General features: G+C 41.2%; 3 protein-coding genes across 8 annotated transcripts in view; 1 reads left to right on the top strand and 2 right to left on the bottom strand.

The window, feature by feature from the left end:
- Nucleotides 1-7,583, bottom strand: part of eif2ak4 (eukaryotic translation initiation factor 2 alpha kinase 4) — a 38,408-nt gene extending 30,825 nt beyond the window's left edge. For all 3 annotated transcript variants that reach the window (XM_061695364.1, XM_061695365.1, XM_061695366.1), the window contains exon 1: nucleotides 4,762-7,583. The gene's annotated coding sequence lies outside the window, so the exon portion shown is untranslated. The remainder of the gene's footprint in view (nucleotides 1-4,761) is intronic.
- On the top strand, nucleotides 132-8,315 carry prph2la (peripherin 2-like a). 2 transcript variants are annotated; one of them, XM_061695370.1, is made up of 4 exons: nucleotides 132-362; nucleotides 636-1,237; nucleotides 4,731-4,977; nucleotides 5,692-8,315. In XM_061695370.1, exons 2-4 carry the CDS (start codon nucleotides 657-659, stop codon nucleotides 5,929-5,931), a joined length of 1,068 nt encoding a protein of 355 aa, XP_061551354.1. In that variant the 5' UTR covers nucleotides 132-362; nucleotides 636-656; the 3' UTR covers nucleotides 5,932-8,315. The 2 variants fall into 2 exon arrangements, with proteins under 2 accessions (XP_061551354.1, XP_061551353.1); XM_061695369.1 differs by having other exon boundaries at nucleotides 5,659-8,315.
- The window catches only part of ubr1 (ubiquitin protein ligase E3 component n-recognin 1), a 31,166-nt gene continuing 23,419 nt past the window's right edge, over nucleotides 7,655-15,401 (bottom strand). For all 3 annotated transcript variants that reach the window (XM_061695362.1, XM_061695361.1, XM_061695363.1), the window contains exons 40-47: nucleotides 13,219-13,306; nucleotides 12,902-13,038; nucleotides 11,751-11,859; nucleotides 11,603-11,659; nucleotides 11,453-11,530; nucleotides 11,204-11,374; nucleotides 11,019-11,120; nucleotides 7,655-8,566 (exon numbers count right to left, since the gene is read on the bottom strand). In XM_061695362.1, coding sequence (XP_061551346.1) covers nucleotides 8,425-8,566; nucleotides 11,019-11,120; nucleotides 11,204-11,374; nucleotides 11,453-11,530; nucleotides 11,603-11,659; nucleotides 11,751-11,859; nucleotides 12,902-13,038; nucleotides 13,219-13,306 — 884 coding nt within the window. In that variant the 3' untranslated portion in view covers nucleotides 7,655-8,424. The remainder of the gene's footprint in view (nucleotides 8,567-11,018; nucleotides 11,121-11,203; nucleotides 11,375-11,452; nucleotides 11,531-11,602; nucleotides 11,660-11,750; nucleotides 11,860-12,901; nucleotides 13,039-13,218; nucleotides 13,307-15,401) is intronic.

Here is a 15,401-nt window from a genome sequence, read left to right as displayed (position 1 = left end):
AATACAGTGTATTATTTGTCCCACAAAAAAATACTACAAAAGAATTTACACACACACACGCAGATCAGTCATTACTTTCCCCAGAGCTAGGAGAGTTAAATTTGCACAGGTAGCAGAAGGTGGGTGCAAATCCGTCAGTAGCAGGGCTGAATAATGATTAAAGGGGATTAGGAGGAGGGTCATTGTTTAGCTACTAGTGCTACCGCCTGCCTTTATACAATCTGTCTGTCTACTACTACTTTTACTATACTATAGTCCTTGCTTTATTTGAGCATGTCCGGAAGTCAACAAGAAGAAAAAGATGAGTTGAAAAAATGACGAGCCTTTTTTGGAGCCTTCTATTAATTGCCAAGCAGGTTAAGGTAAGTGGCAAGCAGCAGCTTATCAGCTGATGGTTTTTCTTGAATAACTTCACTCTATTGGCATTGTAAGACACTTTGTCATTCCAGAAATAAATACTTTTTTGATATTCGCTAACATTTGTAGTCATAGCATATAGAATAATGTATAATACACACACAAAAATAACAGCATTACCTAGGCTAAGCTGCTTATGAAAGGCCTCTTGGAGAACTCTTTACATCTTCCGACCGAATCGTCAGTTACTCCAAATAAATAAACTAATCCATCCACAGGAAACACAGGACATATAAACAATGGCTGTTTTGAAAGTGACCTTTACCAAGACCAAGAGGGACAAACTAGCTCAGGTCCTTTGGATCCTAAATTGGATCTCCGTGGTGACAGGTGTGATCCTGTTTAGCCTGGGCCTCTTCCTTAAGGTGGCGCTCAACAAGCGGCAGGAGCTGATGGCCGACACGGACATTCAGTACGTCCCTAACATGCTCATATCTGTCGGCCTCATCGCATGCGCCATTAACTTCCTGGGCGGGAAGATCTGCTACGACTGCGCCGACACGGCCAAGTTCCTCCGCTGGAAGCTGATCATGCTGCCCTACATTGTATGCACCTTCTTCTTCACCTTCTGTGTGTTGGTGGGGGCTCTCATGTGCTACACCATGCACTGGGACCTGGATGAGTCCCTGAGAGAAGGCCTGAGCCAGGCCATGAAGTACTACAAGGACACGGACACACCGGGAAGATGCTTCCTGAAGCGTGCCGTGGACATGCTGCAGATAGAGTTCCAATGCTGCGGCAACAAGGCTTACACGGACTGGCTCCGAATCCAGTGGATCAGCAATCGCTACCTGGACATGTCTCACAGAGAGGTGGTTGAGTAAGTACCATGCACACCTTAATCAGCACCAGTGGCGGTTTCTGGGATGTGCAATATGTGTGGCTGCACAGGGTGGCATTTCTAGGGAAGCGACAACATGCCCGCTTGCCCCAAAATGCTACGTGAAATGTTTTCTTATTGCCATCATGATAACAAATAAATATAGTATATACCAACCCCAAGTCCACTGAAGCTGTGATCTTATGATCCTAAATGTAAATAAAAACAGAATTCAATGACTTACAAATTATTTTCAACCTAAATTCAATTGAATACGCTGCAAGATAAATATTTAATCTGTTTAAACTGATGAACGTGATTGTTATTTTACCATCATTCTCTCATTTTGAATGTGATGCGTGCAACACGTTCCAAAAACCTGGGACAGGGGCAACAAAAGACTGGGACAGTAGAGAATGTTCAAAAAACACTTGATTGGAACATTATATAGGTGAACACATTAATTGGAAACAGGTGAGTTTCATGATTGGCTATAAAAGGAGCATCCCCAAAAGGCTTAATTGCTCACAAGCAAGGATGAGGTGAGGTTCACCACATTTTGAATAACTGTGCGAGCAAATAGTCCAACAGTTTAAGAACAATATTTCTCAAGGTACAATTGCAAGGAACTTGGGGATTTCATCATCTACGGTCCATAATATCATCAAAAGAGTCTGAGAATCTGGAGAAATCTCTGCACGTAAGCAGCAAAGCTGAAAAACAACATTGAATTCCTGTGACCTTCAATCCCTCGGGCAGCATTGCATTAAAGACGGGCATCATTGTGTAAAGGATTTCATAGTAAGAATGAAGGCACTAGAATGGCCTGCCAGCAGTCCGGACATGTCACCCATTGAAATTGTGCAATGCCTTATGAAGCACAAAATACAACAACTTAAATCAAGCAAGAATGGGAAAGAATTCCATCTACAAAGCTTAAACAATTAGTTTCCTCTGTTCCCTAATGCTTACTGAATGTTGCAGGCAACACATTCAAAATGAATGAATATTAAATATTTTTAGTTTTTCAGTTCGAACACTAAATAGTCTATGTAGTTTATTCAATTGAATATACGTTGAAAAGGATTAGCAAATAATTGTATTCTGTTTTTATTTACATTTTACCCAACATCTTTGGAATTGAGGTTGTATAATTGCTGCTTGCAGGTAGAATTTGCGCCACTGTGGAGTTGCCCTCTGTAGAAGCGATGTCTCGCACAGGGCACCAGTCAAGACAGGACTGCACCTTGAACTCTGTTAACACACTGACAGGGCATGAGCAGATTAGGCACTTGTTTAGGGCCCCGTGACCACTAGGGGTCCTTAAAAACATTTAAAAGTCAATCGAGCCTGGAGTAGTATTAGGAACAACAGAGTAACATTAAAAAAATTCAATTAAGGTAGTTTATTTTACAAATATACTTTTTATTAAGCTTTTGAACACTGTTACATAGTTTTGAGACCTAATTATTCAACTTTATACAGTGTTAGTTTTTTTAGACCATTTTTGTCATCACTTCACTGTCATCACTCTGTTTAGGTAAATCATTTGTTTGCTTTTTTTTTTATTTTATGTGATATGTTTTGTACATTTCAAGTTACTTTTATATTTCTAAGTGGGTTCATTTGTTGTTACACTCCAATGTGGTTCTTGAACCAGGGGCGTCACTAGGTTTTATGGACTGGAGGGGCTTAGCCCTAGGAAATGCACAGGTTGTGAGCGATTGTAGTGCACGAGCACACAATTTTACGAACAGCTAAATAAGACTGAGAAAGAGCTTTATAACATTTTTGGACAGATTTTAAAACAATACAATACTTTGTAAAAGTTCAGTCAGTGTTAATTCAGTCTGTTTTTTTTTAACACAGTACACAAACACAGGAAGTATGTTTACAGCATTAACCACAACAAAAGAAAAAGTATCTGCACATTGTTACAGCGTATGCAAAACTGTATGCAAAAAAAAAATTGACTGTCACAAAGTCAACCCCATTCATTTCATTTAACAAAAAAATACAGAGAATAGTTCCCCTTTGAGGAGTTAACTATGTCATCAAAATCAAATTAACAGCTCCAATCTCCAGCTAATTGGTGGGTGGAAGCATCAACGAATGCCGTCTGTTTTTAAGGGTGGCAAATTGATCTATCACTCTGTTGCGACTCAGATGCTGAAGTCTGTCTTTTTTTATTGACAGTACCTCAAGACTGAATTCTTCACCTTCAAGATACAAGGAAACACATTTTATTACTGACAATATCAATTTCCTCCAAAATATTTTTGAAGTCGCAGAGATTAGATTTTGGGCTCATATGTGACTAAAATGGTTAAATAAAAATATTACTCCATTCCATCCTTCCTTTTACCGTACCACTTATCCTCACTAGGGTCACGGGCGTGCTGGAGCATATCCCAGCTATCTTTGGGGGAGAGGCGGGGTCCACCCTGAACTGGTTGCCAGCCAATTGCAGGGCACATATAAACAGACAACCATTCGCACTCACGTTCACACCTACGGCAATTTAGAGTCTTCAATTAACCTACCTAACCGGAGTGCCCGGAGAAAACCCACGCAGGCATGGGGAGAACATGCAAACTCCACACAGGCGAGGCCGGATACTGTCATAGAGGGTTAGGTAGGTTAATTAATTTTTAATAATTTTATTTTTATTTTTGGGGGGGTGGGGTGGGGGGGGGGGGGGGGGGGGTCCAATCCCCAAAAAATTTTTTCGGTTTATCTCCACTTATTCAAGACTTTTTGGGGTGTAACAAAAAAAAAAAAAAAGCATTAAAACACAACCAAATTATTTAGGGAGGCTAAAGAACAGGCCTAACGACACCACTGTCTTGGACTACAAATAATTGTTGCTGTTGCAGTTGTTTTTTTTAAGCTATCCATTTTCTTCTGCTTATCCGAGGTCAAGTCACGGGGGCAGTGGCTTTAGCATAGAAAGCCCAGACTTCACTCTCACCAGCCACTTCATCCAACTCTTCCGGGGAGACCCCAAGGCGTTCCCAGGCCAGCCGGGAGACATAGTCTCTCCAGCGTGTCCTGGGTCGTCCCCGGGGACATGCCTGCAACACCTCACCAGGGAGGCATCCAAGAGGCATCCTAATCAGATGCCCGACCCACCTCACCTGGCTCCTCTCAATGATTTTTTAACCAAAAACAATAAACCACATGGGAATTTTCATAAATGCATACTTTGCTAGTTTATCTTTTTTAGTTTTGTAGGCCTAGATGACATCCAGTACCTGTACCCAATAGTGCGTTATCATTTGGAAATTTTGTGTAAATCAACCCTAGTCCACTCATGTACTTAGTATTATACTCATATAATCGATCAAGGGGAAAATAAACAATGAATGATCAATAATCATTATTACTGTGAGAAAAAGAGGCCCCAAACTAAAATTTTGCTCAGGGGCCCACGGAGGCAGGGGCCGGCAACGGACATCACATACTAAACCTCTCATGTGTTTTGCGTGCGTAGTCGCCTGAGGAGCAATGTGGAAGGCAAGTACCTGATGGACGGTGTCCCCTTCAGCTGCTGCAACATCAACTCCCCACGGCCGTGCATCCAGCAGCAGATTAGGAACAACTCGGCCCACTTCAACTACGACCACCAAACGGAGCAGCTCAACCTGTGGACCAAAGGGTGTCACCAGGCTCTCTTGGACTACTACAGTGGCATCATACATTCCATCGGTCTCACAGTACTGATCACATGGCTCTTTGAGGTCAGTCATTGCAGTCTTCTGGATCACTGTTTCCCAACCTTTATTGAGCCAATGAGTCACATATTTTACATTCTTACAGCACACCACCAAACAGAAAAGGCATCGTTTAAAGAAAAGTGTATACAGAATACTAAAATTAGGATGATCTCGTCTCAATTTACTCATAAATAAATCTCAGTGTGACATCTGGACTTCTTTCTGGTTTCTTAATTGGACCTTCTGCCATCTGATGGAAAAGTAATTCATTGTTCTACATGTCACAATACATTGTTGGCATAGTAACAAAGTTGTTCATTCATGTTAACATGCCAGAAGGTTTCTAGGTCTCATGTCATCCTTTAACTTAGTCCAACTCATTTTCTTTAGAACCATTGTCTCGATGGGCATTGCCCCAGCTTTATTGGAACGTGTTGCAGGCATAAAATTCTAAGATGATGATTATTTGCTAAAAACAATAAAGTTTATCAGTTTGAACATTAAATAGCTAGTCTTTGTAGTGTATTAGATTAAATATAGGTTGAACATGATTTGCAAATCATTGTATTCTATTTTAATTTATGTTTAACACAACATCCCAACTTCATTGGAATTGGGATTGTATTATACATCCACATTTTATGTGCTATAAATGTACCTGTTTGAAATCCAAGAGATCAATGACTCTCTTGTGTCTTGTTTTAGCTGTCGGTGTTGACAGGTGTACGTTACCTCCAGACATCCTTGGAGAATATGCTGAGACTTGGAGACCCCGACTGCGAGTCTGACGGCTGGCTGCTGGAGAACAGCTTCATAGAAACGGCTCGAAGCAATCTGAATATCATCAAGACCCTCAGCAAAAACAACCACGTGGACACTGCCAACAACGGGGACCCCAACATCAACGTGCCCTCCACTTCCAAAGCCCACTATGGGCCGGACAATGTGCCTCCCCAGCAAATACCTGTAGCTAGCTGACCAGGAACTGTTAAATGGTCTGGACTACAGGACATATCATTTAGGAAACAAAGATGCCACGCTCATATTTAACGTCACACATTTTTTTAAACTTGGAGGAGCAGAATGGACAGTTTGTAGATAATTTCTGAACAATTTAACTGATGTTCAAATTGACCATCCATCAGTCAAATCCATAACATTTCAAGAGTGTGCGTACATGATGAGCTAAAACTATTGACTCAATCAGAAGCCTTTTTAAAACAGGGTAAAACATCCTAAAGGACTTGCCTCTGTTACTTGAGGGGTTTCAGTGTGGCTGTGGATGCTGTGACCTTGCCTCGCCTTAGACTCCACTCTCCACACACCACCTGAAGGAAGACTTATCAATGAGTATGTTCAAATATTTGGATGAAACCTTATAACATGCAAGATTTTGGAGAACTTGTGTGCTGCTCAAAGAAACTGTGATGCCTTTTTGAACTTCGAGAAGTAGTATTGGTATCAAGTTTACATCTACTCACAATCCAACTAAACATTTTGAACTGATCTTTTTGTGGGGTAGAATAGCTGTAAAACAAAACCAATAGGACCCCTGGCCACATGAACACTTGAGAATTGAGGAAAATCTCAAATTTGTCAATAGCTTCCATGCTTTCTGCATTTTGGAGTGTCAATGGGACTACTTTGTCCATTCATCATCCATGTAAAGTCACTGCTGTTGGACGCCAGCTAGGGTCTGGCTCACAATCTCTGTTCTAATTTTGGTTTTTGATGGTGTTAATGTCAGGGTTCTGTCCATTTTCTTCCACACCAAACTCATCAGTGCATGCCTTTACAGAACCTCATACTGGGATAGAAAAGTGTTCACTCAACATTAGAAGCATAAAATTAAAGGGGAAACTAATGGATCTAGTCCAACTCCTCAATGGATAAGTCTGACTTTTGTTCATTTACAGGCAATATAAAATATCTACACACCCCTGTTTAGATGCCAGGTTTCAGTGACATAAAAAAGAAAAATTTTAAAAATTCCACCATTGTGACTTACAACCTGTACAATCCAATTGAGAAAAAATGAACTCTGAAGAGAGGGAAAGTAAAAATAAACAACTGAGACAGTGGTTGCTCAAATGTGCTCACCCTCTAATAACAGCATGTGGCTGTGTTCAGAATTAAACAATCACATTCAAACTCTTGTTAAATGGTTGTCAGCACAAGTTTCCTGACATTTGTTTAGCTTTCTAGCAGAACCCTGAATGTTTTATGCGAACACTGACTGGTACAGTATTTGGAACTGTTCATAATTCCCTCCACATTGAGTAAGAGTCCTGTACCAGCTGAGAGCGAGAGAGAGAGAGAGACAGAGACAGCGAGAGCGAGAGAGAGAGAGACCTCCAAAGTTGAGGAGCAGTGTTGTGGTTGCACCAAACAGAACTTTTGAAATTATGGCCAAATGGTTCAACCTTGGGTTCAACAAGCCTCTCACGTGTGGGTTTCTTCCCTTTTAAGATAAGGATTCTCTTGCCATCCCACCCTACAGCCCAGAAATATAAAGATGAGAGATTGTCGTCACATGTACTAACTGCCAGTACTTGCCTGAACCTCCTGCAGCTTCTTCTGTCTCTTGGCAGCCTCCCTCACTTGTTTTCTTGTCACAAAAACCTGGCATTTGAACAGGGATTTGTAGAATTTTTGTATCCACTGGACTGCGGCTTGAATAAAAGCAAGAACTTGCCTTGACCGGAGTTCAAACATGTTTAATCAACAATCCGCTATGGTATTTCTACAATCTATTCCATTTGTTTATGTACTGTACATATGTATAAGGAAGAGACTTATTGATTAGATAGACTGCTGATTTTATTACCATGTTGTGCTATCAAACAGCACAAAACATACTAAATTCACCTAGATTCCAAAGGGTAACATGATGAAAAAATTTTGCAATAAACTTTGAAATACTTTTTGATTTCAGTATTGAAAAGTGAACTCATTAATCAGGAGAAGGTTACATTCAATCAATACAGTACCGTGTATATGCTGGCCTGATCCATGTAGTATGATAGAGAAACTCCAGAAGAGGGGGGTTTAAATGGGAAAAAATATAAGGAAATATCAGGTAGTTGCTTGTCAGATGCTATGCTAGTGAGATACCAAATATCAAAAAAGTTCATGGACAACATCATAGCATGAAGGTGATGGTGTGTGGGTCTAATGTACTGTATATTCTTATTTGAATAAGTCTCTACTAGCAGGTTATTTGCATTCTTAAAGATGACAAATTAAAACAAGGCTCATCAACTACACAACCTCAATTTTTTTCTCTGTCCTTTTCTTCATCGTACACTTCCAAAATCTATTGCTCTCTCTCTCTCTCTCTCTCGCTCTGTCTCTCTCTCTCTCTCGCTGAGCTCCAGCAGGAGGCTCTGGCTTCCAAGAAAGCGTCAATGTGCGTGGATATTCGCACATCGGGGGGAAGTAGCTTCACTCTGCCCTGCACAGGCTCCAACATCACAACATTTGCCAGTCAAAAGTAAACATGACATTGACCAACTCCAGGCTGCGTGCAATCTCCTCCAGGATGCAGTGCTGCTTCCACATCTGCTTTAACTTCTTGTAACGCTCCGGACAAAGGTGCAGTGGATTGCCCCTCCTTGGGAAAACAAACATCAACAACCATTGATTAACAACATTAAAAGGGACACATTATGGATAATTGACTTTTTAAAGGTTTGTATACAAATGGTCTCTGGAGTATTTGCCCACCCCAAATTTAACATCAAAGTAATTTTTTATATGCAATTTTTTTTAAATGAGTCATTGATGAGTGAGTCATCCCAAATGAGTCATCCCTTCTGCACTCCTGCACCACTGTATGTAACAACTAATTCACTACTTAAGTTTACTAATTTACAGAGATTCTGGACTCTGCTCCCACAAATCGAAGCCACTCTAAAGGCAAGGCGAAGGCTCCACGCCACTCACTACTAGCCCAGCATTATATGGAATGGGGGTATGTCGTCACACAACTGCATGAGACAGAGCTGGCCCTTCAAAACAGGATAATTTTAACGGGACAACAAATATGGTGTGTAAAATGTGCTGTGGATAATGCATAAATGCATGCTTTAACATGTTATAATAGTTGAACCTAAGTTTCTACCAAACTCCAAGGAATAAACCATTACATTTTAGTTCTGGTCTTGTTAGACCTTAGTGCGGCTTTTGATACGGTAGATCATAATATACTGCTGAACAGGTTGGAAACGAGGGTAGGACTAAATGGAACAATCCTTACATGGTTCAGGTCCTACCTGGAGGAAAGGAATTATTTTGTAATCATTGGAAGGGTTCAATCTCATCGAATGGCAATGACCTATCGGGTCCCTCAAGGGTCAGTTCTTGGACCCCTCCTGTTCAACCTGTATATGCTACCCTTGGGTCAAATTCTTCAGAACTTTAATTTTGACTATCATAGCTATGCAAATGACACACAGTTATATCTAGCAGTGTCTCCAGAGGACGACAGTCCAATAGAGGTTTTGTGTCACTGTCTAAAACAGATAAATAACTGGATGAGCCAAAATTTTCTTCAAATAAACCACAACAAAAGTGACATAATTGTTTTTGGCAATAAAGAAAAGAGGATTGCTGTTAGTAAATACCTGAGGTCACTCTCTTTAAAAAGCAAAGACCAAGTCCGAAACATTGGTGTGCTGATAGATTCCGACCTGACTTTCAACAGTCATATCAAATAAATTACTAAAACTGCCTTCTACCCTCTGAAGAACATATCCAGAGTGAAGGCTTGCATGTGTCAAGCAGATCAGGACAAGCTCATCCATGCTTTTATCTCAAGTAGACTTGACTATTGTAATGGTCTTCTGACTGGACTCCCTAAAAAGAGCATTAAACAGCTGGAGCTCATTCAGAATGCTGCAGCTCGGGTTTTGACCAAAACAAAGAGGTTACAGATCATATTACTCTAATTCTAAAGTCTTTACACTGGCTTCCAGTCAGCTTTAGAATAGATTTTAAAGTTCTGCTACTGGTCTATAAATCACTAAACGGTTTAGGTCCTGAATACATTAATGAAATGCTAACGGAATATAAAGCCAGTAGGGCTCTGAGATCGACAGACAAACACATATTACAAATCATCTTTCCCCATTGAAATGAATGGAAATGGCATTAATCTATTCCAGGGCCCCAAAAAACATTTTTTTTGTTTATGTTTCTTTTAATAAGGAAAAACAAAAAACATTAAAAACAGAGTAATAACACAATTAAATGCAATGTTAAGCATTTACCAGTTATGCATTATGATTAAATGCTGCAATCCAATTCAGTGTGGTTTTCCATCTGGTGTGCCCAACTTGGCCACTAGGACGCCATACTGTATGATACAGTCCCGCAGACACAAACAAAAAAAGAATAGACTTCTTCTACAGTACTACTACTCAGTAAGAAGTCAGCTGAGATAGGCGCCAGCACACCCGCAACCCTAGTGAGGATAAGCGGTTTAGAAAATTGATTGATGGTGCTTAGCATTGTTTGTTAGCATTAAGAAAAAAAAAAACTTAGCAAGGCAAACCTTTGTGATTGGTTGAAATATAAAACATGTATTTCTTTTTGTTTTATGTTTAGTGTGACAGTAAACTTCAACTGGGAGTGGCATTAAACAGCTTGAAGACCTTTTAATGAATTTTTAATGTTTGTTAAACTGCTGCATGTTGTGAAGTGAGTTGAACTAAGTTCACTGCCTTCATACAGTGCTTGTATCTCAAGTTCGAGCTCGCAAGTCAAAGCAAACAAACAAGTAAAAACAATTGGCTGAATGACGGCTTATATCTCGAATAACTTGTAAGTCGGTCCACTCGTATCTTAAGGCACCACTGTACTGGCAGAAAACTGGCAGAGGGAAAACCAAATAAATAAATTAATTTAAAAAGTATAACAACGGAGAAAAAGCGCTAGGTGGTTGTGTTATTTAGTCTTGAGTGCCCAAAAAGGAACAGGTTAATAAAATGTATAATTTCTGTTATTATTATTACCATTATTAGCATTATTATGATGGGAAAAAACAACCAAATAAAGATTCCTACCCGAGATGAGGGTCAGTCTCGCCGTAGTCATCCAAATAAGGAGCAGGATATGTGCTTCCTCTGGTTTTACTGGCCAGCAGTACAATTTCGCACTCTCTTATCCTGTCAGCAGGTACAAACGATATTACACTACTAAACTGTGGGCATGTTGAAGGAACAATCTATATTTGGGTTTTGAAAAAAACCTGAGGAACATCCCCACTCCCGCGCCACAGGTGGAGGCATGTGCAGTGCAGGCGCCCACATCTTCTCCATCCAGCTGACTGAGGCAGCAGGTGCTCTGAGAGCACAGCATGGCGCCACAGAATAGGCAGAGAGTGGGATGCTTCCTCTCGTCATCGGCGGACTTGGGACACCTGAGGCAGGGCAAGCACAAGACATGAGACACCAAAGCCAAAACCTTACCTTGGAACGAAGGAAGCGTGTTCACTTACTGAAAATGGCTGGCTTGATTGAGCAGAGCACTGTAATCTTCTGGGAGGTCGATCAGTTGATTTCTTCTCCTTGGGTATCTGTCGAACGATATTTTATTGACTAAATAGGTGGATTCTAGTGTCGATAAATTTAAAGAGAAAATCAACTACCTGACTGTCTGAATTTTGCCTCTCAGAGCTTTGGTTATTGCTGGGCTGCTGCACCACCTTAAAGTAAAAACAAAAACAAACAAAAAACAAGTGCATTCAATCATCTAGGTTTAATATTAAAACATTATTGCTATTATTAAACACCCACCTATACAGCAGTGGCGCTACAGTGTCTCTGTGATCCCGGAAGAGCTGGAACACATTGAAGGGTAGTGCCAAGTAGCTGCATACTGCCTCCATCTGACCTTGACAAGAAACTGCAACACACACAAAATGTCAACATGGATTCTTCAGTATACTGTAACAAAGTTATATACAGGGGGTCCTCAATTTATGACTGCTAAGAAATAAGAACATTCAAAGTTACGAAAGGCACGCGGCATAGGAATACTGTACATCATCATGTGACACAAGAAGCACGCTTAGTTACTGCTGTACTTTTTACTGATTTATTTTATATTTATGGAGTAGTGTTTGGCGGCCGACTGTTTAGCACATCTGCCTCACAGTTCTGAGGACCCGAGTTCCAATGCGGCCTCGCCTGTGTGGAGTTTGCATGTTCTCCCAGTGGCTGCATGGGTTTTCTCTAGGTATTCCGGTTTTCTCCCACATACCAAAAACAAGCATGGGAGGTTAATTGAGGACTCTAAATTGCCCACAGGTGTGACTGTGGATCATTTGTTTATACGTGCCATGCAATTGGCTGGCGACCAGTCCAGGGTGTACCCCGTCTCTCGCCAGAAGATAGCTAGGATAGGCTCCAGCACGCCGTGACCCTTGTGAGGATAAGTGGTACGGAAAATGGATGGAGTAGTGTTTTTAATTAACACTAATAACCAAAACAAATATTTACTGTAATAATAACCTTAGGACTGTGTCAGCATCGTCACAGAAAAACCTATCTGCCTATTTTAGTGGTCTTTCTGTAATGCCCTAAGATGCTGGACATTTTACCAGAGAAGTAGCAACCATTAGCCATCAGCTGATAGCTGGCCGGCCGGTTTGATAACGAACAGCAGCCTGATGGAAGATTCCGGTAGACGTCTGACAGGCATACATGCCAGCATCCACGCACTTCCAGTGCATTTCTTCGTCAATCAAATAATCTGTAAACCATATATTTTTAATTGTAGTATTACAAGATAAGTTTTAAATTATATTAAAATTTTACATACTACAAACTGTTAATACAAGCAGTTATCAAGATTTTAGGATGGGGGTATCCTTTATTGCTATTCGCGTCAGGGGTTGGGAATACCGAGGGTTCACTATACACTATTCTACTATGGCTCCACCCACCAGAAGCAGAAAAAAGCTCCTCTGGGGGACGAACACCCGTTAGGCAGCTGAAAAAGAGAGCGGTACAGCGCAGAAAAGAGTTGATTCCTGTCTTAACTCTTTCAGCCACAGAGCTGCCGCACACATCAGGAAGCAGCCTGGAAAGAAAACAACAATCAGTCAAACATGACAAAAGGCACAATACATCATCCAAAAAGTACTGCAAATTATAATAAACAATGGCAGTGAACAAGGAAAAGTGCTCCCATTAATATCAGGGAGAGTTCAATCCTGTCTTGTTGGATTAAAAAACACTTACAATAAACGATCAGATGTACCTTCCAGTGTGTTGTGACACAACAGTGTGAAGTTCTGCTGCTGCTCTAGCCTCCTCGGTTTCCTCGTTACCAACCACTACAGGGAGGTCTGCACAGGAATCATTTTAAACAATAAAATATTTACTTTACCATAAAAAAAACAGCAATAAACTCATTGGATAATAGCATGGAGAGAGATGGCTGTGTTTTTGCCATGCTAAAACTAAACTACAGTTTAGGGAGAGGTAACATTAGGTAATATTCCAGAATTCTGAGCCTTAATTTCCCTTAATGGGAAATAAATATAGTTTGACACACAACAACAATAACATAAAACATACAGGTATAAATATTGCTAATGAGTTTTAATGAGTTTTTTGCCAACATTGGCTACATGGTTTAGTATGACTTTTATTTTAAATGTATCCAAAATAAGGACATATAAATACTAAAAATTGATAAGAGGCTGGAAATGCGCTATTGGGCAAAGGTTTGGACAAACTTTCTCATGTTATTGAATGAGAAACCATGTCCAAATTTTCGACTGATAGTACTTACAAAGTTAGAAACTTGCTTCCAGCGGGGTATTTGCTTGTGATTTATTCAGTTTGGAGAAGCTCTTGTAGTGCATATAGGGCTATATTCTCCCATATGCTTAAGCCAGAAAAGGCACGCAGCTTCGCGCTTTTTTCCATTTGCGCCCATTCTGCCATCCACTTCAGTCGATCACCTGTGCGTCTTCTGGCCATGTTTCACACGTTGGGTGGACTAACCCTAAAATGTGGGGGTTCCCTCTCATATCTGGCCTTGCACGTATTCTGCCCAAGACTGAAGCAGGTTTCCTCAAGCGCGCTCCAGAGGCTGTAGTAAGTCTTGACCTCCAGGAAGGTGAAGCATCATATTGTACGTTTTGATCCGCTTGCACGCTCTGAACCTCCAATGGCTGCTGCTGGCGGCCCAGCGGCTGACTCCACACGGTGACTGACAGCTGGCCCATTGCCGACTGCTCAACGGCCGTAATGTGTCCTGAACTTATTACGCCAATCGACGTTGGAATGTCAACATTTCATACCATATTAATTAATTGTTCATGCACGTGCTTTTTTCGTTTCAAACATGTGGCATGCAGTCTTGAGAGTTTGCCTGAAAGAACTGCTTACAAAAACTGCAGTTGTCTTGAGTGCGCGATGGTGTGTTAGATATGAAGTAATTCTGTTTATATTTGATCTATGTCTCCGTCATTTATGCTATTATGATTGCTGGGCCACGCTGATCAACAGCTGGCTCACTCGCGTTCTTATTGATGTCCTTCCAAACACGTTCACTCCTAAGTGCAGTGTTAGGATTCATAGAGATTAGAGAACACAAAACCACATGCCCCTAAGCCTGTTAAACGCGCAGTGCTGACATCTCCCAGGTGACCATCTTATTTCACATTGAAAGTGTGACATAGTCTTCGAGTCTTCAAAAAGGCCCAGCAGAGGATGTACTTCCTGCGGCTTCTGAGAAAGCACGACCTGCCACCGGAGCTGCTGAGACAGTTCTACACAGCGGTCATCGAATCAGTCCTGTGTTCTTCCATCACAGTCTGGTTTGGTGCTGCTACAAAAAAGGACAAACTCCGACTGCAACGGACAATCAAAACTGCTGAAAGGATTGTCGGTACCCCCCTACCCACCATTGAGGACTTGCACGCTGCCAGAACTAAGACAAGGGCGTGCAAAATCCTCTCAGACAGTCTGCACCCCGGTCACCAGCTCTTCCAGCTCCTTCCCTCAGGTAGGCGCTACCGATCAACGCAAACTAGAACTAGTAGACATTCCAACAGCTTCTTCCCTCTTGCGATCAACTTCTTAAACACCTAACCTATAATTCCATTACAACAAGCTGGAAATTTTTTTACTTGAGTTCGTTGTCACATTTCTGTGGGGCCAATTATGTATTACCCGTGCACTCACTGTAGTTGTCTCGCCATGCTGCACTATTTGCATATACTGGCCACTCATGCCAGAGTAGCATCTGCTCCATTTGCACACTGATTGAGGAGTATCTGTAACATTTGCACAACCAACATTGTCCCAGATGATTGCACTGCTCGTCACTTTAAACCGCATACACTCCTTGAAGTCTCAGCGCCCTTTGCACAATGGTCATTGCACCGGACTATTGCAATATTAGTCATTCGAACTGCTCTAAGTGCTAGA

Source organism: Phycodurus eques, chromosome 14 (genome assembly GCF_024500275.1).
Source record: "Phycodurus eques isolate BA_2022a chromosome 14, UOR_Pequ_1.1, whole genome shotgun sequence".
Taxonomy (NCBI): domain Eukaryota; kingdom Metazoa; phylum Chordata; class Actinopteri; order Syngnathiformes; family Syngnathidae; genus Phycodurus; species Phycodurus eques.
Note: the sequence above shows the minus strand (reverse complement) of the source record. Positions and strands in the feature narration are given on the sequence as shown.